At 36.5% G+C, this 26,006-nt stretch overlaps 1 protein-coding gene across 4 annotated transcripts in view; it reads left to right on the forward strand.

Annotated features, from left to right (window-relative positions):
- Positions 1 to 21,886, forward strand: part of LOC121417407 (mitogen-activated protein kinase kinase kinase 2-like) — an 87,653-nt gene extending 65,767 nt beyond the window's left edge. For 3 of the 4 annotated variants that reach the window (XM_041611105.1, XM_041611112.1, XM_041611119.1), the window contains exons 5-17: positions 2,129 to 2,169; positions 5,323 to 5,434; positions 6,343 to 6,504; positions 8,007 to 8,264; positions 9,846 to 9,922; positions 10,808 to 10,860; positions 11,531 to 11,620; positions 12,613 to 12,840; positions 13,820 to 13,968; positions 15,124 to 15,249; positions 17,934 to 18,063; positions 19,276 to 19,450; positions 20,497 to 21,886. In XM_041611105.1, the coding sequence (XP_041467039.1) occupies positions 2,129 to 2,169; positions 5,323 to 5,434; positions 6,343 to 6,504; positions 8,007 to 8,264; positions 9,846 to 9,922; positions 10,808 to 10,860; positions 11,531 to 11,620; positions 12,613 to 12,840; positions 13,820 to 13,968; positions 15,124 to 15,249; positions 17,934 to 18,063; positions 19,276 to 19,450; positions 20,497 to 20,734 (1,839 nt within the window). In that variant the 3' untranslated portion in view covers positions 20,735 to 21,886. The remainder of the gene's footprint in view (positions 1 to 2,128; positions 2,170 to 5,322; positions 5,435 to 6,342; positions 6,505 to 8,006; positions 8,265 to 9,845; positions 9,923 to 10,807; positions 10,861 to 11,530; positions 11,621 to 12,612; positions 12,841 to 13,819; positions 13,969 to 15,123; positions 15,250 to 17,933; positions 18,064 to 19,275; positions 19,451 to 20,496) is intronic. The other variant, XM_041611129.1, reaches the window with a different exon arrangement.
- Positions 21,887 to 26,006: the final 4,120 nt, after the last annotated feature.

Genomic DNA, 26,006 nt, shown 5'->3' on the forward strand with positions numbered 1-26,006 from the left:
CATTAATAGGCCGACATTTTTAATCCCTTGAGCGCGGTCTTTTTATACTCGGGATTCTCATAACATTGACGTGCAAGTCTTGAGGCACACGTACAACAGGTTGTTATCCCCCGGACTAAACCACATGCCCTCTCGTGTCGGAGCCCGTCTCCCATTCATAAAAATGACACAGAGTCTAAACACCCCGGTGCCTGTCAGTCTACACGACTCACATCTCACCCAAACTCAATTATCTGTTATTTGCCTATCAAGCTATGCGCTGATCCGCTCAATGCGTAACGACACTTACACCCAGGTCCATTTCCTCCATTTACCCAGCACACGCATGCAGCGCAGGAGACCTTCCGCCGGGGGTATTTTTAGCGCAGTTTGGCGGCAGGACAGAGAGAGAGAGAGAGTGGGAGGAAGTCGTTTGAGAGAGATCGCTTCAATGACACAGCTTAATTTTTTACGTTCGTGGTATATTTGCCAATTTGAGCTTTTTATTTTTAACCTTGTATCACCCACCTCTCTACCTGTCTAAATTAAATCTGGCCCGTCTAGATTAGGGTCTTCAGATGATTATTCACGTCTATCAGGATGCACAGAGATTGTCAACACTGTTTTACTCTCATAGGATTCTTTATTCATATGATAAATAGAAGATTGAGGATGAGAAACCTTATTGAAGGAGGATTATGTTTCATTATTTTTTTCTTTGTAATGTTAATCCGACTTACAGACTTCAAATATCTTATTGATGAATTATACAATTTCTGATTTCCCCCATAAGAAAAGAAGAAATTAACACCTTTATGAAATAGCAGTACATGTATTCAGAAATTTAATGCAGTCTATGATATAGGGGAAGGCGGGGTAAGTTGAGCATAGGGGCAAGTTGAGCCACCAGCCCCAGGCCAATAATGAATGAGTCAGACATTGTGGTGGTGTCATGTATTGATGACCCTTAGCATAACCCCTAACCCCACCACATTGTTTCCAACTTTGAAACAAAAAGTAGTTTTTTAGAGGGAAAAATATGAATTTCAGCCAAAAAAGTAAAAAAGAGTGTGAAATAGATAAGTGCTTTATAAACACACACGTCTTTGAATATAATAAAGACATGATAACAATATTATTAGTCCAGGTATGGATCTTCATTCTTGTCATAGTCTTTTATATGATGAATGCATAATAAATGTGTGGATACAAAATTATCGCACTAAGTTCGGACTGGGGTAAGTTGAGCCAAATAGCATGGGGCAAGTTGAGCCATGGTAATTCCAATGGTAATGTATCTTAAAAAACAAACAAACCATAAAAATAGATTGAAATGCAGGCTGAAAGGAGCAAATTTACATGACTGCTCTTTTCCTTTTACAGGATGTTAGTATTTATAGAGAATTAGCAAGTGAAAAGAATTTAAACAAAAAATTGACATGCTGGTTCTCCCCCCATACATTTTGTACATAGTTTTTGTGGCTCAACTTACCCCAGAAGGTGGCTCAAACTTACCCCATATATGGGGCAAGTTGAGCCATTTGACATCGGTTTTTTCAAAGGTCACGATGACTTTCAGTGTTGGGGTAGAAAGTTATATATAGGTGGAAAATATTTCAGAAGAATGAAATTTCAAGGCAAGGTACTTATTTCGACAAGATTATTAATCATATCAATTCTAACATGCAAAAAGCAAAAACTGTCACAACTTACCCCGCCTTCCCCTACATGTATGTACATTTAAGGGAAACATCTAAATTATTTCATTCAGCAAATTATTTCAAGAAGTACTTGCAATGTTGTTATAATTTTCATCATCATCATGTTTATTATTATTGCTATTTCTGCATAACCAGGGAATAATTTTCCTGGAAACGCATCGCAATTTGCTCTACTTTTTTGAAAGACTTTAATTAGGTGTCTTTTGTATAGCATATTTTTACATAGAACTGTACATTACTTAGTTGAGAGCATTTCTCTTATGATCAGAACTGCTTTTCAAATTGTAAAGCAAAATCATTCCCTGATAACTTCTGAAAATGAGAGAAGAGTACTCAAACTTTAATCCAAAGTAAGAAGGGTCTACACAAGATCAACAGTTCTTGCATTAATGATATCCCCTTATTTTCAATTTTTCCTTTTACAACAGAATGAGATCCGCGTCAAATTCGAATTCAATGGCGAAAAAAGGTGAGTAGGGAGACCTCTAAGTTTATACCTGTGTTATTATTCAGTTTCCAGTACTTTATCTTTTTGTTGTGAAAGGATTTGTTGTGCCTACTCGTGGGTATGAATCTTACCCCAGGCGTTAATTTGCATTGGCAAGAAATTCATCCATGTTATGCTGCGCTCGACCCAGGTGGGGTAAATGGAGACCGGGCAGGAATTCATGCCTCAAAATGGCAAGCATGTTACCTACGCTTAGGTCAGTTTTGCAAAAAATTTGTCTCCAATTATTTGTACAGTTTTCAGATGTTTAAAAAAATACTTATACAATCACTTTACAATCAACCTCTTACCAGTGTTCCTACAAATATGGTCTTTCTACAGGCCTACATTTATGATTTTGGAAGATTTGGCCCTTTTTTTAGTGAACATTATAAATATAGCTCCTGTGATGCTCATATGAGCTGGGACTTAAGGTGACTTAAGTGTAATAAATTTTGAATCCTCAGATAATTGGTATCTAAACATGCCTTTATATGACATCATATAAAAAAAACTCTTGATGTTGTATTGAATGTATCACCAGAAACTGTCTATTCAGGGAAAAGGCTGAATATATGAAAAGTAAGCTTATTGTGCTTTGAAAACTGTCATTCAAGTGATACAAGCATGGACTTCAATTAGTTTTATCCTCAACACATTTAAAAACCGAACGATGGTGACAAAAAGTTAGCATAAATTCATCTTTTGATGATTATCACTTCCTTCCTTCTATGAAAGGTTCTGGCATTATTTTTGTGAGGTGGATGGGAGCAGTTTGATGATAAAAGACAGGAAAGCTCTGAAATGAATGTCATCTTGAACTGACTCACATTATACGGAGGATATTAGTGGGGACCTTGTATGTCTGAAATTTGATATCAAGTACGAAATTTAATAAGGGAAGGATATTTAAAAGGGGACCACGAGAAGTATGAAATCTGATATAGAAATAAATAGAAATAAAATTATAACACCTCTTTCTTTGAATTTCCAGGCTTCTTTGCGCTATAATAAATGTAAGAATAGTCACCCCAAAATAGACACTTTAAAAGGGCAAAATCCTCACAATTTCAGTTCTCCTAAAGTTCAGATATGCCTTATTATTTGTCAAATTGTTATTTCGATTTAAGCATCCCTTCGTTAACTTAAATCAGTTATGTACAAGTCGGCTCATTGAAGTCAATTACTTACATTAGTTCGTTTACTCAGTGAAAAAGGCATAAAAGATAAACAAGGTGTATGAAACCATGATGCATAAATTCAAAAAAGGTGTACGGTATTTGAGCCATAGTTTTATGAATATTTTCTTTTATAATATCGTTGTAACATTAAATAAACAATGAAAAATGGATGCATGCTTTATGGGCACAAAGTTCACACTTAATGGTATGAGACAATGCGATATTTGAATAAATTAAAATTCAAAAACATTTTCAAATAAACATATTTTCTTCTATTTTCACCAAATTTCAAATGTTCGATATTGCTGGCTCAGATCATCTGGGTTTTACAAATTTCCTAAAATGAAAGAAATTGTCAATTCATGTATTATCCATTGTTGCCATGGATACAATTATATTTTTTGTCATGTAAATTCATGAGGGACATTTTAACGTATATGCCAATGCCGATGACAACCATTTTAATAGCAGGTTTATGGAAAAGGTCTTTTCCAAGTCAGACCTGTCAAAGTTGACACTTTGGTGACATTGGAGAGATATCAGAAGTAATTGAGAACATATATGCCAAGTCTCCATATTAATTTCCTATTCTATAAATCACGGTCTTGTTAGCAGAGTGTGAAGTATTGTGTGTGAATAATGTCTTCCTCCCGTGTGAGATGATGTTTCCGCTCTACAGGCGATTCTAACACAGAAACAAGATCTAAGAATAAACTGTTTGCACTCCTTCCTGGTGAAGGGGGATACAGAGTGTAAGAAGAAAAAAAAATTGACTACATGTTCGATTGGTTCGTTGTGTGACAAATAGGTTATTCTGCTAACAATTTGTCATGGATCTATCGAAAGCTTATACTCGCTTTGAAAGTGAAACTCCTGTAATTTCTGAGAAAAGAAGTTTTCAGGGTCTAAAACCTTGAAACCAAGAAAAGAGTGACTTATGCTATGTTCCCATGAAAAGCTGTAACATAAATATAGATAAGTAAATCATCAGGCTATTATCAGGACGAGCTTGAAGAATCAAGTTGAAATTTCATAAAATGGAGTATACCTGTCTGAAGTGGACCACTATACCTGGGTTTCCCCTTACTCTTATACGAATAGTGCTTTGGGTTCTTAACATGCTAAGGCGGTGACTCTTATACATGGGACATCCATTTAGCATCCTATCGGAGGGACAGTTTTTATCCGCTGTAACATAGCCTGCATCTATGGAACAGGGGAGGGACACGTTTACACACAATGCAGGCTTCAGTCATCCGCCCTGGCGTGCATTCGAGCCCAAAAACTTTGGTTCGACAGGCGTACGCTTTACTGACTGAGCTAACTCGCTCCACACCCTCATTCTCCGCTCCCTCATGATCTGATATGTTTACCTTACATGTGGTTAAAGGTAAATGCTAGTTTTGGTAACGATATCAAAATGAGTTCGTACAGAATCCAATGAAATGACCACCAAAGTGTCTGTTTGTATGAATTAAACGTATGTGCCAAAGGATTCTGGAAGAAATTGTGTAATTGCTGAGAAATCAGCAAATAAGCACAGGATTCGGGTAGAGCGTCGGGCCCGACATTCAAAGCAATAATAATACACTGTCCCACGTGCGCTTATCTGTGTTGGGGATCTTCATTCTGAAGTTTCAGCGTAGATTTCAAGATTTCACAAAGTTCAGTTTATATAACTGTACCAGATCTAGATCCTCGATGATATACTGACAATTAAGCCTTGTTTTACAGACTTTCTCATGAAATCAGTGTTTACTGCAACTACTGGAATTTCTCTTTAAATACAAGATGGCGTTTTCAGATGAGATGTATATGTGTAGCTGTGAGAATTTGAAACTACTCTTCTTGCTTTATTAGTTTTCATCAGTAACATATAAATGCCATGAAATAGAAATATTGGGTATCAAGGATAGATGCTTGATTAATAATAATTGTCTCTCTTTATTTCCAGAATATTACAAATTCCAAGACCACTCAAATTCGATGACATCCTTCGCAAAGCGAGGACCACTTTTGGGCAACCAGTGGATATGTTCTTTACCAATCATAATAATACATTCTCGGTATGTATGAAATCTAGCTGTTCGTATGGAAAGAGATTCTTGTAAATTGAAAATCTTAATAATGAAACTTCCATTCTTGGTTTGGATTCAATTAATCTTTTATATGGAGAGATTCTTGTAAAATATAAATATAAACATTGAAGATTTTCCTGAGGTACGACTGTTTGTCAGAGCAGTTTGTTGAATATCTCATGAACAGAGTTTATTGAGAAAAAGTATCTCAAATATTTGATGAGAAAAAGTGGACATTTTGCATGCTATTTAAAGGGGAAGTCGCTTGGTTATTTTTGCACAGGGTTGGGGATATGGTTTAATAATACTGAAGAAAAAAATCCCAAAACACTGGCAATTTTACATTGAAGTTAATTGAAATAGTGTTTGCAATAATCAATTCTGCATTTAGGTATCTTCGTATAAGTTTGATCCATTCATTACATTCATAAGCTATGAAATAGATATCCAGTATTTTGTTTATTATCAGTTCATGACATTTAGTTTTTCGTAATGATGAATTGTGAAATTATATAAATGAAATGAAGCCATATTGGCCATTTCATCATGATAATAGATTGTGGGGGTGCCATGGTCTAGTGGTTATGACTATCATATTTCAATCTGAGGGCCTTGGGGTTCAATCCCAGCCATGGCAAGAAATTTTCCATCAGCAAGAAATTACCCACGTTTTGCTGCACTCAACCGGGGGGGGGGGGTTGAATGGGTATCTGGCAGGATTAATTCCTTGAATGCAGGAGTGTTGAAAGGCAGCTCGAGCTTAAGCCAGGGTAATAATAATAAGTATAACAAGAATTCACCTCGTAGTATATTACTTCGATAGATGGCGCTATAAATGCATATTATTATTATCATTGTAAAATTGACTACCCCGTATATTTGTTTCTCTTCTTCAGTTACTAATCCCGATTCGGGATCAGACGGATTTAAATCAAGCGGTAGAGGTTACCGACAATAACCCTAACGCCAAAAGTCTCAGGCTTCATCTAGAACTTACCACTCCGGGTTCGTCTTCAAATAACAATGGCAGCTCCAAAAGAGACCTTTACGACACTGCAGTAAGTATCATCACTAGAGGGGTGTTTTCACAAAGATAAAGGGGTACTCCAGGGCCCTGTCCTACAAGGAATTGCGATTGATCCGATCGCATGGCAATTGATCCGATCGATAGCAGCTATGGACAGCCTATTAACATCTATTATGCATCTTGTTCAGAATATTTTCTAGCTATGATATGATGTATACTATTCATGCATTCATCATTGTCTTGAAAATTCACTGTGCTTCTCTGTTTACCAAGGACATTGTGCACATTTTTCCTGTAGAAAAATTATGACACTGATGGATTTCCATATATACCCTCCTCACGTTATAATTGATTGGATCAATTGTAACTTTTTGTAGGATGGGGCCCAGGCTGAAAATAAAAAGGTTTAAATAGATTAAAGTAAAATCAGAAGAACATACATGTAAGACTGAACATGTCATTAAAGTGATTGGTTAACATTGGTTTGACTTTTAAAAAATCTGGGCTAGAAGGTCACTCTTGTCACCTGTGTCCAGCATATGTTCCAAAAATGAAGCCCAGAAAAAATTGCGTTCGAAAATGATTATTTAGTGCTTCAAAAATTGAAATATAAAGTGACCGGAAACACCATCTTAATTTCATCCCATACACTTATGTGTACTATTTAGGTGTCTATAAGACGCCTATTTACAAAATCGGGGTTTGCCTTGTAGTTTTAGCTTTTCATTCTCAATAATGGTTGTTTTCAGGGTTTATTAGTTCAAATACATGCACTTGTACACATGTTTCATCTTGGTTTGAGAATTTTTTAAATCGGCTGCTCACAAAGTTAAACAATACCTTTAAAATCAGGAAAATAGAATAACAATGTCAAAAGTTTCGCATTATTTCGGTGACACGTTTCTTTGCATGTCTTCATGAATATGCAATGAGCAAACTGATGATGTCATGTTTCCACTTATTTCTTTTGCATATTTTAAACTCTTTGTTTTTTCTGAGATGCGATCAAACTGAAATGTAACTTTTTCTGCAACCAGTTCTTGGGCAAGATGTGGCAGAACGGATTTTGATACCCATGAACCATGATGAATATACACACATATTTTCCATGAATCATCTTTGAGCTGAACCAAGTTAAGGGTAAAAGCCATGACAGACACTGGCCTATTCTTCTGAACTCAGGGTTTTGAATTCAAACTGGTCTAAAGTTGCAGGCTAGCTATGGTTAGCCAATTGTGACAGGTATCTCTCACAGTGCAAGTTCAATTTGTCAGCTGATTTGACACTCATTCAGAACTGACGAGGTATATACTGAAATACATGTAGTTGTCATCATCATTAAAACCTGTGATGAAAGAGCTAAGTAAAGATAGGAAATATATAATGTAAATGCAATTTTGACATTTTCGGCTTTCCATAATTTTAGCACAGTGTTAGACCATGGCCTAACAAAGTTAGACCGGACTTCACTATACGGGCCATTCTCTTGTTCTCGGTCATTCATACCGATAATTCTTCATTGATTTTGATTAGATCCGAACCTGCGGTAGCACCCCACAGGCCAAGCACACGTCCCCGGCTCGATCGCAGTCGGTGCCCCAGGAACACCATCACATCCATACCAGTCACGACAGCCACAAACGCTACTCCACCCAGGAGATGCCCACCCGAGACAACGCTAACCCGTCCCCGCCCCCCGGCTACGTGCCGGCGGACGAGTCCATGGCTAGTATGAGCATGAGGCATCAATCGTACGGAGAGGGCGCCTTTATTCCAGAACCGCCAGAAGAGGTAAATTGCCGACATTTGCAAAAATATGTTGATCGTTTTTCTTCAAAGAATTGGATTTATTATCTTTCAAATTAGGTTTCTGTTTCTGTTTTATGGTAACTTCTTAGCAGCTCGGCAGGACAGCTCATGGGGTTCTTTGCAAATCATATCTTGTAAACTTTGTGTGTAAAAATTTTGCTAAAGTGAAGGGGGGTTGGAATTGGTAGCCTATTTGTTATCTTATTTTGTCAATTTAATGTCATGTATTTTGTCAATAAATATCATATAAGAAAAATTAATTCTAAGTGCCACTCTTCCTTCCTGCAGAGTTGTAGGGATGTCATTGGTGGATAAACGATTTCATCCAGGGGGGGGGGGCAAGAAAGTTGTTCAGCTTGTTTGGATTTTTGTTTTATTGACATTCCAACCAAAAGGGGTCTTATTGAATTAGCAAGTAAAAGACATAATTATGAAACTCCCCCCCTCCCCCGAAATGAAGTTAACAAAAAAAATTACACATACGGGGGAATAAGGATTCCAGCCTTTTGGATCTGTAACTAAGTTATATTCACAATACCTCATTAGTGCTTCACAGTAAATTACTTCAACATGGTCACATTTTTGTATTAAAATGTAAATTCCCTGTATCTAATACAATTATGTCAAACCAAATCCTAATGAAGTGTGTCTGTGAGAAAGGAAGTTATAAATCTTTTTTTTTTCAGAATTCTTTCAAACCGCAATTTACAAGCATGCCTATAATCTTATTCACCGCATCATTGTTACTTGATTTTATGCTTTTTATCATATTATCGAATGATCTACAGCTTTGATTTTTATTCAATGCATTCTCACATCACGCCAATTTCATGCAGGATTAGATTAAGAGAGTCTGCTGTTGGAGATTTGACAAGAATTGTTGAATTTCAATATTTAATTTAACAACAACAATCCAATAAGAATACTCTTCATCGTGGTACTTGGTGCCCTTACTGAAGCTATTCTCTTGACAGTTGATGGAGATATTAGGATTAGAATAAGAAGGGTTTCATGGTAATCTTCCCAAGGATTATCTATAATCTAGTCTGGTTTGATGGATTATCTCTGATTATAAGAACAAGCTCTCCTCTAGGGGCAACGGACTCTTCCTCCTGGTGGATGTAGCATATGTCCTTTGCTGTTCTGAAATTGTGATTTTTTTTTACCTGAACGAAACATTGTTCATCCATTATTGAAAAATGTACCATAAAAATGTAGTAACTGTTTTTGTTGTTGTTTATCTCACGTCTGTAACTTTATCATGACTTGAATTTGTCAACCGAGAATAGCTCTCTGCCATGTAATATTTACATGCATTTTCGGTTGGCAGAGGCATCTTATATCAAACTGGTTATAATAATTTTTTTTCAATTAACAGATTTTGAAAGCTACCAAAATTCTTCAAACGGATTGGCCAAGATGAAATTTGTTATATATATAGTGCATTTATTTAAGCCTTTATGAAATAGGACCTCGGTTGTAAAAATAGTTGTCATGATCGAAGCAAGTCAAACATAAATCATTGATAATTTGGTATGATTTTTTTTCTTCATTTTTTTTTAGCAGAGAATAATTGGTAGCCCAGATGGAAGCCAACAGTCACTAGATAAACTCAGGATGGGTAGTCATTCATTAGGAAGGTATGTAAACACACAGGGCGGGTTTCACAAGAGTGTAGTGGGTTTCACGGTACACCATGTATTCTTACGTGGTCCTGAAAAGGACCAGTCAAACTCGGTGTTATAACAAGTGTGTCCTCACCACTACACTCTTCTTCTTCTTTGCCATGGAAACCTTCAGAAGTTACAACTTTCACAAATGATTCACTCAAATAGAACTGGTTTAAAACAAAGGGAAGTAGTTGCAGCAAACCTTGAGAAAATCTTCAAGTTGTTCTGAAACCATGGTCTATGCAATCTTCATGCATGCTTTTTGCTCAATGAATAGAAAAGAGTCTAATAATGAATGCATACTATCGTCATTGGTTAAGCTCAATTCATGCTTTCCCCAAGGATAATGAGTTGTCTGTTTTGAATTAATAAGCCCATTGTTTATTAAAATTGATTTACCTAAACCTAAGGGTGTGGGAGGGGGACGCTCAAGTATAACAGGGACATTATATTTTGATTACCTCCTGTCTCAGACCTTAGACCTTGATTTAAGTTCTCTAGATACTTGATTTGGCTCAGAAGCTGCATAGTCAGTACATACAATGGTGGGCTCGTTAATGCTGTATCCATAGAAACAATTTATTAATTGAACACCCTGTGATAAAACCGTGCATTTATTATTGTACTCTTTCATAACGCTATGCTGAATTAAGTGTAGTTGATTCATCCCCTTTGTGAATCACATCCTAGATATTGCTGAAAAGACACAGTTGGGAATATGAAATGATCAATATAAAAGAGATGGTCACCAAATAATGAGTTTGAGGAAACATATTCTTTCACATTTGACAAAATATTGAATGAAAACATACCATTCGAAACACCTGAATTATTTTTTATTCTTATATTCCACAGTGCCACAGGTAAAATGTTCAAGTCGCAGAGTTGTGCGAACCATGAAGACTTTGGTAAGTATCATGCTAAGTTCTCTCATTTTCAGATGTCCATTATTGTTGCAGTAATCATTTTACCAGCCTTCATTTTAATTATGAAAAAAAAACAGCAACCCATTCCATTGATTTTTCAACAACAAAATAATCTTGTTGTAATCTCTTAGCTTTTACCCTGTTAAGTTGCTTTCCTGCAAAAACATACATTTTGTCCTTGCAAAGGAGATTAGCTTTGCGTTGAGATATGAATCCTCTATTCACATTTTGGGGACCAGTGGCCCGTTTTATAGGAGAGAGTTACAGCTTTGGTACAGGGAAAAAAATTAAACGCGGGCTCGGGGAAATAAAATGCTCAAAAAGCCTTAGAAACTATAAAAAGACCCCTGGAAATCAATTCATCGGGATGCTAAAGCTTATCCAATGTTGAAGATTCAGGTAGTAAGTTGTGATAAGTAGCCCTCAAAAATTAAGATTTTTTTCCCCCTGCTGTGGCAGTGGAGTACTGTTACCTTTGTAATTGCAATAATGGCAAAATTACCATAGCTGTAAGTCCATACGAAACGGGCCACAGATTAGAGTACCCTTTCAATAGTCATCCAGCTGATATGAAGTGCTCATAATTCTTGTTGATGAGAGTCTAAGCTCTAATTTTAACCATTCCTTGTTCAAATTTGTACCATTTTCACAGAAAATTCGCAAATAGGTCGTGGGATGATCAAAGGAGGAACCTTTCCTTCGAGGCAAAGTGTCAAGACTTCCAGAATAGATACAGAAGACGGTAAGATGCGTTGATCTTTACTCAAAACTTAATAGCAAACTGTTATACAGAGCTGCCCACAATACTTTTTTGCAATTTTTTATCATTTTTTTAGAAAGTCATAATTTACTGAGAAAAATCATCTCTATTCCATGAAACATACACAGGTGTAGGTAATTGAATGAATATAATTTCAGGTAACTTATCTTTCCAGTAACAAATAAGGACTTTTTTTCCAAGCAAAGAACATGAACGAATGTCTTTGATCATTTTTTAAAAACCAAGGTGAGATATACATGTGTTTCAGTGTTTTGATTTGTTTTCTTTTTCATCTGCAAAAGCAGAGTGCATTTTATCATAGAATACTGTTACGGGGGAGAAAATACAGTTTTGGGGATCAAAGACTACATTTCTTCATAGGTTTGCAGGCCTGATTACACTCTTTTATTCAATTTTCAGATATCAGTTCCTTATTGATATTTCATGCGTTATGTATTGGGGCCCATATTCATGTAATATTACTATGCTTGTTTTCAACTCATTACAGTGAACAAGTTACATAGTTTGGTGATGAATGAATTATTAAGGTTTCACAAATGTGGACTTGTGAGGGGTGGGGGGGGCAATCAATCCAAAAGTCATATGGTGTAGCTCCTTTTCATTTTAGTACAAAGCGCTGCACACAAACTACTCCATGTTTGAGCCACTAAAACAATAATTCAACACCTCAGAATAATCAGCTTAGTCCATTATCCTCTTAGCAGAATACATGGGATTAAATAGCCATGGGAAGCTGCTGAATAAGCCAGATTGATGACGATGAATGGGTATTAATCAACCATTGTATAAATGTACGTACCAAGAACCGCCTGCCTCTACAGACCACAAGAGTGCTGAAGTGCCCTCCCCCCCCTCCAATATTTATTTCTTTTTGAGTAATTGAATAAACTTGATAACCAACCCACCAAAACTCATGCCGTGACTTATCGTTTCTCGCCTTCAAACCTTCTCAGGTCGCAAAACATTTCCAAGCCGGGGCAAGAGGGCGCCGCTGACGGCGATGCACGATGACCAGCACTCGATATCCGATTCGATGTCGTCGCTGGGGAGGAGTAGTAGCAGCGGTATCAGCCCCGATTACGATACAGATAGTAGCATTCCAAGGCGGTGGACTGAAGGTGATCTTGAGGGTCTAGCCGGTGGACATCCCAAGTCCTTCAATCTAGTTGATAACACAAGATGTAAGAAATTTATCTTCTAAGAAGATTCCATGAATATAGAGGTTTCACGGTACGTCGTGTATTCTATTGTGGGCATGTGTAGGTCCTGAAAAGGACCACCCAAACCCGACGTTTGGACGAGGGTTTTCTTGTCAAGGAGACACTTGTCAAATGTTGAGGTTGGTTGGTCCTGTAACCCATGCCCACTTTAGTATACATGGTGTATGATCAATCTGCACTCAACAAAGTTATAATCAAGTTGAGCAGTAGATATTTTTTCACCTATTTACCTACAAAAATTACATTTTCACTATATATTTCTTTCTTCTTTACAGTTCTAAGTCATATTCATAACCATCAGTTTTTTTTTTGTTTTGAAGTAAAAACCACTTAGGACAGTTGTTATCTTTCGAACAAAACTTTTTATCTTTTTAACATTTTTGTCTATTTTTTGAAAATCAGTTTATTATAGACCATGTACAACTTTGATTAATTAGGAGCAAATTTTAAAAATATATATATGTCTGTGTGATGTCATCAAAGCAAAGGTGAATGACCTCAGAAGGATTTACCCCTCTTGATGTTTCCTGCTGCTTCAAATTGCGTGAAATATCTTCTTTTTTTTTAATACAGACCTTACTTTCATTCTTCTAGTTCTTGTAGTACCTTCTCTTTTTCTCTTCTATAATTATTAGGGTTATTATATAATAGTTTCAGGAGCCCAGCCTTTAAAAGACCAGTAGCCTATGCTGACTCCCCCATATTCTCTTTTTTCTTTGTTAGTTCTTTATTTTCTTACATTTACTTGTATACAGTGTATATTGATATTTTTTGTTCAATTTGAATTGTATGTAATATTTTTTATTTCATTTTTTGATAGATGAAATGAATCGGGGAAAAAAAATTAATCTATATAAAATCCAATAAACCTGTTGTAATTCTTATGTGTGGTGACAATATGCTCCGTTCACATATGTCTTATTTTTCACCCAATACTTAGCACCCAGAGCACCAACTAATTGGCAGAGAGGGAGGATGTTAGGACAAGGAGCGTTCGGGGTTGTCTATGTCTGCTACGATGCGGATACTGGTAGAGAGCTAGCGGTCAAACAGGTTCCTACGGAAAATAGCAATACTGATGCTAGAAAAGTAAGTCCATTTCACAAAGTATGACTTTCAAATCATGTGTGACTGTATGATTTTCCATGAAATTTATAAATTGAATTTAAAAAAGGAAGTTACAATAGTCATAGAATCCCACTAATTTGTTGACACTTTACTTAATTGTGTGTGTTTTTTGTATTTTTTTGTGTCATTTATGGTAATTAAAGTTTGAAAATATCAATTTTTAGGGGGGGTATGCACATAGTTCTAACAAGTGATGTCATTGGTGAATACCTGGTAGAGCATGATCCCTTTGACACTTGTGATGTGTTTTATACTTGTTACGCACTTTCCATGAATTCACCCAATATGATGGCAAACTTCAGTGAACTGAGCACTCAAGAGAGATGTTTTGTGATAAGCACTATACATATGGTTAATTATTATGATTATTATTATTATGATTACTGAAGACATAATCCTGTGTTGGATACTTAATCTAAATCTAAGTCATAAATGTGAGTCTACTCTGGCTGAAAGACAGCATCTATTCTGCAGAAACACCTAGGGAATGTTTTATGGAACAAAAAGCAATTGACTTTCACTGACTAATTTGCCCTGAGCCAATCACATGCAAGGATTTCAGTAGCCTATAACAAAGGTCATGGGGAAGACTGGACACTGGTGATTTTTTTTCTCAAAATGCTTGATTTCGCTCAACTAATGTTGAGTTAAGCCTTCGCACAGCGCGAACGGTCGTGTATAAAACGTGGGAAATGAGAGATGGTGTTTGGGAGAGGGCACAAGGGCGGCGCATGGGGATAATTGCATTTTTTCTTTTCCAGAAGCCTCCAAGATATATTCATTTCTAATTTGAAAAAAAAAATTGAAGAAAAAATATCCTAAACTGTAAAAACCGTCTACAAGTATTCCTTCAATTTTCCACCATTTCCCTCATGTGATTTGTGCACAAGCCAAAGTGGCGATATGCCTCTGTCTACTTCCTCACCACCAGAGGGCGCTCTTCCTGAGCATCTCATTGCGCACTCTATGAACTGTCCAGTCTTCCCTTTGTAGTATCTTTGCCTATAACAAAAGTCAAAATCTTTTGACTCATTGTTTTGTGAAATACTCCCCTCACTTCAGGCGAGTCTTGACCGTCTGTAACATGGAGAAATGTGTGATTCTATTTTATCTCAGGAGGTGCAATCGCTGAAGCAAGAGATCGAGTTATTGCGTAACCTGCAGCACCCTAGGATAGTGCAATACTTTGGATGTCTCGAGGAGAACGGAACGCTGTCCATCTTTATGGAGTTCATGTCGGGGGTAAGTCAAAGGCACTGTTTGACTTCATTTGGCATCTAAACAATATCTTTTTCTCTTGTTTGTAATGCTGTAATTATACAGTCCGACCTCTCTTATCTGGACACGTTGGGACCAGCACCAATCCAGATTAGGGATTTATCCTGATCTGGGAGACCCAATATCAAATACACGCAGTTGCCTCCCCAACGGCTGTAGCTATACACGTAATCTATTGTAGTGGGCGTACAGACAGTATTTCACTGCTGTCGGTGCAAATTTAAGGTGGTATATTTACGGAAATGAAATAGATTGATGGCAAAAATTCTTGGATAATTTGCCTGCTAAAATGATTGAGGTATACATCGAGCATACCTCGAAAGAAAAGAGAATGACTCATCGAAACCAAGTTTTACAATTAGATCATTGCGGCAAGTATCGCAGCTTCGCAATGTCAGCCATTGTTATACTAACTGTAGGCTCAAACATGTTAGATGCTGCTGTCCATATTGAGGCCTAGGGCTAGCTAGCGGGACGTGTTGTTTTTTCCCCAGAAAATGAAAAGAGAACGTGAGGAAATGTCGCACTGCACCCTGTGTTACTGGAAAATTATCCTGTCTAAGTTCTTACAGTAATTCTGGTGAAATATTTTCATGAAAAATAATGTGGTTGTAGGTAGACTATATTGGAAAATATATGAAATCAAAGTGAGTTTGCGTAGGATAGAGTTTTAATTGAAATCTCATTTCCCCACGTACTCGATTGATTTGGAAAAAACAAATTCTCGGCAAGTGTGTGTCCAGACAATAGAGAGATCCGGATAAGAGAGGTCGGACTGTAATTACAACCCTTAAGGTCAAACAGGAATCGCCTATGATTATTTTCAAGCTAAAGATCACTTAATTGCTGTGATAATGATAACTACAGCCATAAGCGTCTGTAGACTAGGGAGGGGAAAAGGTCACCTTTTTTTAAATTATTATGATGCATGTAATGATGCTTAATTTATGAAATAAAATTTTCTCTCAAACATTACTGCATGCCCTGACAGTAATTAGGGCCCCACGGCTCAGATTTTTTGCAAACCTCAATCACAAAGTTTGCTTAATCCCATCAAAGCTGTGGAAGAACCAGCACAAAAGGTCACCCATGGGTATCAAAAGAAAAAAAAATGATTGTTACCCATATAGGTATGCAGATTTTACAAGGTCCAAATCAATCTTTTTTTGTTCCTCAAATTGGCAACAATCCTTAATTTTCCATTTATTTTACATTTTGAATATAATTTGGATGTATGAGTGAAAATCAGTGATAAAAAATTATTTTAATGAATAGTTGCCAATTTTCTTTTTTTTTTTAAATCAGTGACTTTGTTATCTGTATCTTGTTGCCAATTTAAAGTCTGTAATGATTAGCTTAAGTGTATTGTTATCAACCTTCTTATAAATCTATGATTGTGTATCTCACATCAAAGAAACAAAGGGAATCGTGGGAATGCTTGTAATTTTGCATACTCATCCAACACAGTCTCTGTATACAAATTTGAATGCCACTCTGATGTTTGAACTTTACGACTGAAAACAAAATACAGAAATTCCAATTGAACAAACTGCGAGGATCTGAAGTGATGGTTATGTATGCAATTTCTCTTGATGCAATTTAGGAGATTATATTGACTCATTTGTTGTGTTATCTTGTATAGTGTTTGTTTAAGTGGTGACCTGGAATCTTTAAGTAGGATAATTGATAGGCATTATTGTTATTGTTATTCATGGTGAGAAGTAATTGAAATGGTCTATGATATGACCAGACAAGGAGTGTATGAATGAAGCTTTGTCAATAGTCAGTGACCTGAATCTATATGAAGTTTATTTAAGGGTAACCAAATTTGTGGTCTTTTATAGACAGGTTGTCCTAAACATGTGGCCACTAATACAGGTTTGACTGCAGTTGATTTCATTGTTTTATTTCTATCATTGTGTTATAATGTTGTGTCTGCATGTAGGTATTAGGGAGTTTTTGCAACTACCACACAGATGCTTTTTGGAACGTTGAGAATATATCGCCAAAAGCCCTTGATGGCAAAGAAATCTTTGTTGAAAATTTGTGAATCAAATCAGCAGTGTTGTCCTGGGCCCCGTCTTACAAAGAGTTGCGATTAATCCAATCAATAGCAACTATGGAAAGCCAGCAAAGTCAACATATGAAATGCATATTTGCAAAAAAAATTCTCTGCATATGAATGTATATCCATAAATTCATTGATTACTTGACAATTTGGTGTGTTCTCCTTTGTTTACAAAGGACATTTTGCAAATTTCCTGTAGAAAAAGTTAGGACACTGATGGATTTCCGTAGAGCCAATCAATCGTAACTTATTTGGAAGACAGGGCCCTGGACGCCTGGATGTCCCGTATAAACGACATATTTGCAGTTTTTCATCAGTTCTGAATCTTAGGATGATCTGCCCTTCTGGTCCAACAATTTTTGACAAAGACCTCTTGACTGTCCATTGTGATTTGACTTGCATTTTCATTAAATTTACTATGTTGTAGAGTCTGTCTCGGTTGCAATTGCAAAACTTCCCTATTGTGAGAAGTCTTTGGTTGATCAATCCTTTGCTGTCAAATATGATCGCCGCCACTATTCCAAACGTCTAGGTTTATACCCAAATTAATAATTTGGTTGTATTTTATAACCTTTTGCAGGGATCTGTCAAAGATGAACTTAGGAACTATGGTCCCTTGACTGAGATGGTTACAAGGAAATATACAAGGCAAATCTTAGAAGGGACGGCTTATCTTCATGATCACCACATAGTACACAGAGATATCAAAGGTTTGGACATTGACATTTCTACACCAATTTTTTTTTTGGTTTGTTTAATATATACTCTTGTTGACCAGGGGGTGTTTCTTAAAGCTATTCGTAAGTTAAAGCGACTTAACGAACGACTGGGGATCCTTTGATATTCACCATTAAATGTTCATTTATGATTATCCAGGACGTACGAAAGGATCACCAGTCGTTCTTAAAGGCACTCTTAACTTAAGAACAACTTTATGAAACATCCCCCAGGTTAGTTGAAAATGCAATAAAAACTTGCCTAAAGAGGCTTGGGGGTTAGGATCCTACTTCTATTAATATGTGCTCATAACCTCTGCAACAAACCATTAGCCAATCAAAATTTATGATCTTTACTTTGTATTGATGTCAGATTTGTGATTTGAATGAAAGAATATGAAGTTTGAATTTAGAGCAATAACCCTTTCAGTGCCAGTGTCATGTAAACACACAAAAGATACACTTTGAATGACCTATTTGCTGCTTCAGTGAGGAAGGTGTATTTGGTATTGAACAAGATCAAGGTTTAGAGAATGATTTTTTTTTAAATATATATATTTTTTTCATAACATGTGTTATATGATTTTAACCCATTGAAGACTGAAAATGTCCTGAATTCACAAAGGTGGTTTTGAAAACCATCATGGTTTATGCAGATTTGTGTATAAATTACGCTTTTAGTTTACCATGTATATTAAATGATTTTCAGTTCTAATGCACGCTTTTGGTTGAGCATGCTATTTTATTCACGAGTCCACTGTTTTGAACAGTTATACATGAAATCTGCATAAGCCATGGGTACAACCGATGGTTTTCAAAATCACCTTTGAGAATTTGGGCCAATGCTTTTGCTCTAACACGTGATTTCCACATGTAAACTTAGTCTCCAGCCGGTTGATAGCAAGATTGTATGGCCCAAATTCTGAAGTCTAGATAAAAAAAGGTTGATTATTTTAATGGAATTGCTCATAAATGAGTAGGATAAAATAAGCTAGCATTCACTACTGTATCAGGGGTTATTTTTGCAGTGGTTTCATTTTAACGAATTTTGTGAGTCAGTCCTCGTGAAAATATCCACTTCAATGTAAGGCTTTTCAAAGTAGTGAAAACATGAAAATCGTGAAAATATGCTCTTGTGAATTTTCCCACCACCTCCAAATCACGAAAATATCAGCTAATACAGTATATTCTTTTATCTCCACCAAGGTGCCAATGTATTACGAGCGAGTGGTAACGTGAAGCTCGCCGACTTTGGAGCGTCTACGAGGTTACAAACGATACACAGTCATATAACCGGCATGAAGACGGTCACCGGTACGCCGTATTGGATGAGTCCAGAGATCATCAACGGAGAGGGGTATGGCAGGAGAGCAGACGTGTGGTAAGTGGTCCAGAATCTGTGAAAGTCCACCTCCGCTGTACAGTTGTGCCTCAAAACTTACTAGTGAAACCCACCCCAAAATGCCCTCCTTCATGCTGAGTCTTGAATGTAGGCAACAACACTACTATGTTCAACGAACCCAGAGAAACAAACTTTATTGATTGTAATATTTTATCACTGACTTCACAATTAGATATTTAAAATGAAAACATGGCAGAAGTTGAACACTTTAAATATGTTCATTTTTTGGTGGGGTTCACTCACTTTTTAGCACCACTGTAATAATCACTATACGTAAAGCAGTTTTTCAGACCTGGGTCCCGTAACACAAAGGTTAGCGATTGATCGTACGCTTGATTTTCACGATTGATTGTACATTGTAGTAAATGGAATCAATCGTAGAAAAATGTTCCACGATCATTGCTTAGCTTTGTGTTACGGGCAGTTTTTCAGCCCAGGATCTGAAAATCATGGGTTCATTTGCATCTTCAGGGTCCCGTAACACAAAGGTTAGCGATCAATCATATGCTTGATTTCTACAATTGATTGTACATTGTAGCCAATGGAATCAATCGTAGGAAAATGTTCTACGATCATTGCTTAGCTTTGTGTTACGGGCCACTGGTGAATCCTAATTTTACCCTAAGTCAAACGGATATCTTTCTTCCCAAGAGATGTGGCTTGGGCAGACTCGAATTTACTTTAGTGTTAACATTAAATAGCGCAAAAGAATATAGTTTTCAATGAGAATCAAAGGCTTAGTTTTCAAAAGTGCTTTGTGCATTTTATGGATTAATTACACCTAATTTAATGAATATTTTGAGCATTGGAGCATTGGTCACAGGGTATGATTTTGTAATTTTATGTGAACATAAGATAATCCAACAGTTTGATACTTTATACATGCATATTGTGTCATTAGTGTGTCTTTGGGTCATTAGTGTTAAATAAGTTAATAGCTTTTTATTATTCTTAATGCAATTGCAGTACCTTTTCATTTATTATAAATATGTATTCAGTACATTTATTTTTGGTTGTACTTTCAGGAGTATCGGTTGTACTGTAGTTGAAATGTTGACGACCAAACCGCCGTGGGCGGACTACGAAGCCATGGCGGCCATCTTCAAAATCGCAACACAGCCCACTGATCCCGTACTTCCACAGAGCGTGTCGAACGACGCACGGAACTTTCTCAACCTCTGTTTTAAGAAAACCCTGTCAGAACGGCCCGCGGCCGCTGAACTCTTAGGACATAATTTTGTAAGGACTGCCCCCATGGATTGATATAGGTGGGACTGCAGAGAAACCAAACTGAAAATAAGACACACAGCTTTTGACTGTAAAAGTGTGTAAACTCTGTGTTCGGCGGGTGGAAAATCAAAGACGATGTGAACAAGAATGGATTCTTTGATAGGCTCATGATAGCGTACGTCAAGCATGAATAGCCTGTCAGATGTCGGAGCAGTTCTATGGTACTAATCAATTGCAAACAAGAAAGGGAGAAAAAAATAGCTGCAACATACAGGACAAGGTGTCAGCATGCCGTAAAGCCTCAACCTTCATTTTTTTTATAAACAGTGTTTAGCAACTCATCAAAGACGATCCTAGCTTTTCTCATCATTTTCACTATTCTCAGCTCAATATTTGATGATTGTCGTAATGCCATGTTCATTTTCAGCCTCACAAACACTAGGAATGGAATCAATATTGTCATTTTGGCTCTTCTTTCATTTGTATACAAATTACTATCCTTTTTTATCTTCTGGGTAGACTTTTGTTACTAACAATGCTTCTTTTTGAGAAATCTGAATCTAATACTCGTGTTTTTATCAGTGATCACCTGCTGGAAATACTCTAAGATTTTTTTTTTACTTTTCCAGTGCTAGAATGCTATTGCTTTATGCATGGAGTTGAAATAAGTTAAGAAACTTTAGATATTAATTCCTTCTCTACTATATGTGCTGTCCAATATTTCTGAAAAATAACATTGTTTCGTAAAAAAAAAATCAAGTTAGAGAATGGTCTCTAGATGACTGTTATCATGGTATTTTCTGATTTCCAAATTCTAAATATATTTCCACATTTCCTTAAAAAACAAAAACAATTTCCATCATAAGCACATCATTTGAATTAGGTGAAAGTAAATTGATCACACTGGAAATTTATAAATTGTCATCAATAACGAGTCTTGTGAAACAGGGCCTCCTCCTCTTGGGACAAGTCTGCCCCTAAGGTTACTTGATTTATTTCATATTTTACTCTGTTAACCCATAGAGGCTGTTTTCACTTCACCCTGAATTCTAGAAATCACATGTGGAATGTGATAAAAAGAGAAAGATGTACTGATAAACAAATAATGCCATTGCCAGTGCATTATGTAGTGTTGTTCCTAAATAAAAGCTATTAATCAGTACACTTTATGAAATAGACAACATCGAAAACTATATAAAATCACTATTCAAATGCAGATTGGCAACTTCATGAATTCTAACTCCTGCCAGGTAAACATTCACCTCACCTGGGTTGAGTGCAGCACAATGTGGATCAATTTCTTGCTGAAGGAAATTACCCCATGGCTGGGATTTGAACCCACGACCGGGATTTGAACCCACGACCCTCTGTTTCAAACTTCATAGACTAAGCCGCTCGGCCACAACGTCTTTGACTCATGTTATATTCATTTGATTTTCTATTCTCAACTGGGCCTCAGTAGCTTGGTATTTATTTTGGGGAGGAGTGGAAATAGGTTTAACTATAGAAACTTTATAAAAGTTGTGATGTTTCTCAATGGGTTAATGTAAAACATTGTTAGACTCCTCATGGGAATTATAAATCATCGTTATTGTAACCTATAGAGATTCAATGGAGAGCTTCTTTTTTTTGAAGGATATTTCAATAAAAACATTCAAATAATCATGCTCATCTCTGTGATTTAATAAATATTATAATAATCATATCATATCTCTATGATGCCTGTTCCATGAGCTACAAAGCGCTTTCAAGTGCCATCCGTGGTCAGCATAGGAGATACAATATTTGGAAATAAAAAGAAAATGTTCAAATTATTCCATCGGTAAAACCTTTACTTAAAAAAAAAACAATATAATATACAGTTAAAAAAATGTATAACAAGTCGGTGTACAAGACAGTCTGAATATTGCATTATGGTTGAGAATCGTAATGAGGGGTAGCATTCCCTCCTACTGCTGTTCTCAGTACAGAGACCCTTTAGTGTTCACAGCTGTAATACAGTGATTTTCGTTAGAAGTCTTACACGTGGTCCAAGAGGTGTTATAAGTTCCTGCATCATATCCTGATCCTAAGCAGAGGAAAGCATCTTCATCCACCTCGTTTTCTTGAAAACGCATCAACATATCTCCCAAATCCCCAAGAATGGAGGTCGTCGAGGACTTGATCGTCTGCCATGACGGGTCGTGTCCCTGACATGCAATGACACACTTCTTGTGGTCTTGGAGTTTCTGTTTTACACGTTTTTGTTCCTGCCAGTGTTAGTGTTCGCTGTTATTTGGACGTTGCATTTTTTTTTCCTTTTAATTTCTGAAGATTACTTTTTGGAGGAGCCTTTCAACATAGACGTTCCTTTTAGGACAGGAATTTCATCTTTGCCACAGACTCACTTTATGATTAATTCTCGTCGCGCCAAAGGCTTGGGGGAGATAAAATCAGTTAAACCAGTTAAAATCAAACTGTTTTTGAGCTCTATGTATGTGAACTCTCAATTCAAAGCCAGTAATCACTGTTGGTTTTAGACAATGAAACTTACCATCACTCTCTTGCTGATCTGAATGTAAATTCTATCTTTCTTTGCTTTGATAAGATAGCTACATCCTGATCGCTTCTGAAGTGATGACGTGTCCCAGAACATTAACCAAAGATAAATTTTGGTCAAATCTGTATCTAAAGACCACCTAAGCAAGACAAGGAATGAGGTCATAAAGAGCAGCTGGTCTTTGTGGACAGGTTCGTTCAATATTTATGTTTAAATGTGGAAAATCTCCAAAGAGAAACAAAGCTTGATTTTTAACTACACGTTGTCCTTCCATTCAGGTTGTCAATAGAGCAGGTTCGACTGTATACGGATTCCAAATTCCTAATTTTTGTGATGAATGCAACATGTCATACGGGAAGACAAAGGTCAACAAAATTATATAGGAAGAATGTATTACTTAACAAAATCGTATATGATTTGAATATGAAATTTAAAGGTGCAAATAGACGCTAAGTGATGTAGAGTCTATTTTATTTTCATTGCATTAGGACATGCTGCAAAGGTAGTTTTCCCCCTTATCTTCTTCATAACATATCTGTTTATAAGGGAATTAAATGAACTTGACTTTGAAATCGCATTTTCCCCTAACATGGATAGATATACGGTATATATAAATGAAGCACATGTTGATGCGCAAAGAACAAGGGTTTTGAATTCTCTCAATATATGATCAGATATGTATGTTTGTGTGTGTGTCTAAAACTATTACGATACATGTATGTACATTTTTGTACATGTATATGTATATAACTGTGTATGTGTACAGTGACCTGTACTATACGTTTATATATAGATATAACAAATTATATATGCATACACTTTAAAGAAATGTATGAGTGAGTATATCATATGTGCCTATATGTGCATTAGAGTCTATTTTGTGTTACTGTGGTGTGGTAGTCTGTTGTTGTTGTTGTTGTTTTTGTCAGTCACTGGAGCAAATAACTTAATCTTTCTGTCCAGAATCTTTGGAATATATCCGGCCTTTTTTCTGGATTTCATCATCACGTGAGGGAATGTCAGACTCTTAAGTGCCTGTTTGCGAAAACCTTGAATCGTTTATTGTACGAAGGTGTTGCTATACATCGCTTCTCTCTCTCTCTCTTCCCTTTTATTCCCTTCTCTTCTTCTCTCTTCTCTGCTCCTCTCTTATTCCATCTTTCTTTTCATTTTATCTTTTCTCTTATTTCATATTCTCTTCCTTCTCCTCTTCTCTTCATTTTCTCATCTTCTCTTCTTTTCTCTTTTCAATTCTCTTTTCTTTCCTATTCTCTCTTTTCTTCACTCCCCCCTCTCTCTGTTTCTCCCTTTGTCCATCGCCCTACTTCCCCTCTTTCTATCTTTCCCAAACTTTCTTTTACCTGCATTTAATATTTTGTTTCTGTTAAACAAAAAAACTCAAGTTTGTTCATGCATATTTTTTGGACTATAGCCACATTTTCAGGGATAGAGTCGAGCCCAGTTGTTCGAAATCATGTAACAAAAAGTGGGGTCTTGATGTCACGACCATCTTGACTGAACTCTCATCATTCATACATTGAAAGACAATGCAAGGAACTGAACAAAGGGGGGGGGGGTCATGATAGGTGCACTGCATAATCTCATTGGCCTGAACTCACAAAGATGGTTCTGAAACCACAGTTTATGCAAATTTCATTCATTGATATTGCTCTAGTCAGCATGGCATGTAAACAGAGTGTCCCATAATGCATGCAGGCGTTTGTCATAGTGTACTAAATTGACGACTGTTATTAAGGTTCCAGCAGTAATGAGCCCGCTATATATATTAATTAAGCAACATAAACAGTGAAGACATAAATGTAGGACTCTCGGTGACTGGCGCAAATGTTGCACCCTGTGGCAAAAAACTGCGCATTCATTTATTGTCGGATGCTTCATTGATATACACGTCAAATGAAAGTGCGAGGATGAAATCTCTGTAAGCCATGGTTGGACACCACAGACTATAAATCAAACCACCTTTGTAAGTAAATTTGGTCTTATAATAATGGAGCCCTTAGTTGTAAATTGATTGGATGAAATTTTGTTCTCAAACCAAGGGGGAATGCTTGGAGCGAGGTACTATGATTTTCTGTATAGTGTTGATTAGATACTGGCAAGAAAATCAGAGATGTATGCACAATCGAGATGAAATAACTCATTGTGCCCATGAACACTGACACCTGACTGAAAAAATGAATTTAAACAATTTCTGCTCTCAAAATGAAACCCGCTCACTCTGCATGTTAAATGTAGAGATGGTAATCAATTATGGTGCTAGAATTAACAATATATTTTCCTCATCTATTAGAATATTTTGAGCCGAGCGTAAACTACTGGTAAAGTTGATTCCAATCGCCAATTGATTCCAATAGCCCATTTTATGTTCATCTCAAACTATTTTTCTCTTTACTATAAAATTGTGAGAGAAATTGTATACTCTTCTTTAGAAATTTATGATTAGTTTGAGTATTTTAAATAATCTTAATTTTTCCACTTGGTGTCTTGCTGCAGCGATCATCTCTCTTTCTTTGTCCCCCTTTTCTCTCTCTTCCTCCACCTCTTTCCCTCTCCATTCTTTTCTCCTATCTTATCTTTGTCTTTCTTTCTCTTACTCCCCTCCCCCTTTTTCCCCCCCCACGCCCTCTTGTACCTCACAGTCTCATTCATGCTTTGTTCATGTTGATCAGACATTTTTTGTATTGTCTTTATTTGGAGTTATTTATCGTTCGACTATCAGAAATGTCTTTGGGTGTACAAATTGCA

This window comes from Lytechinus variegatus, chromosome 1 (assembly GCF_018143015.1).
Source record: "Lytechinus variegatus isolate NC3 chromosome 1, Lvar_3.0, whole genome shotgun sequence".
Classification (NCBI taxonomy): domain Eukaryota; kingdom Metazoa; phylum Echinodermata; class Echinoidea; order Temnopleuroida; family Toxopneustidae; genus Lytechinus; species Lytechinus variegatus.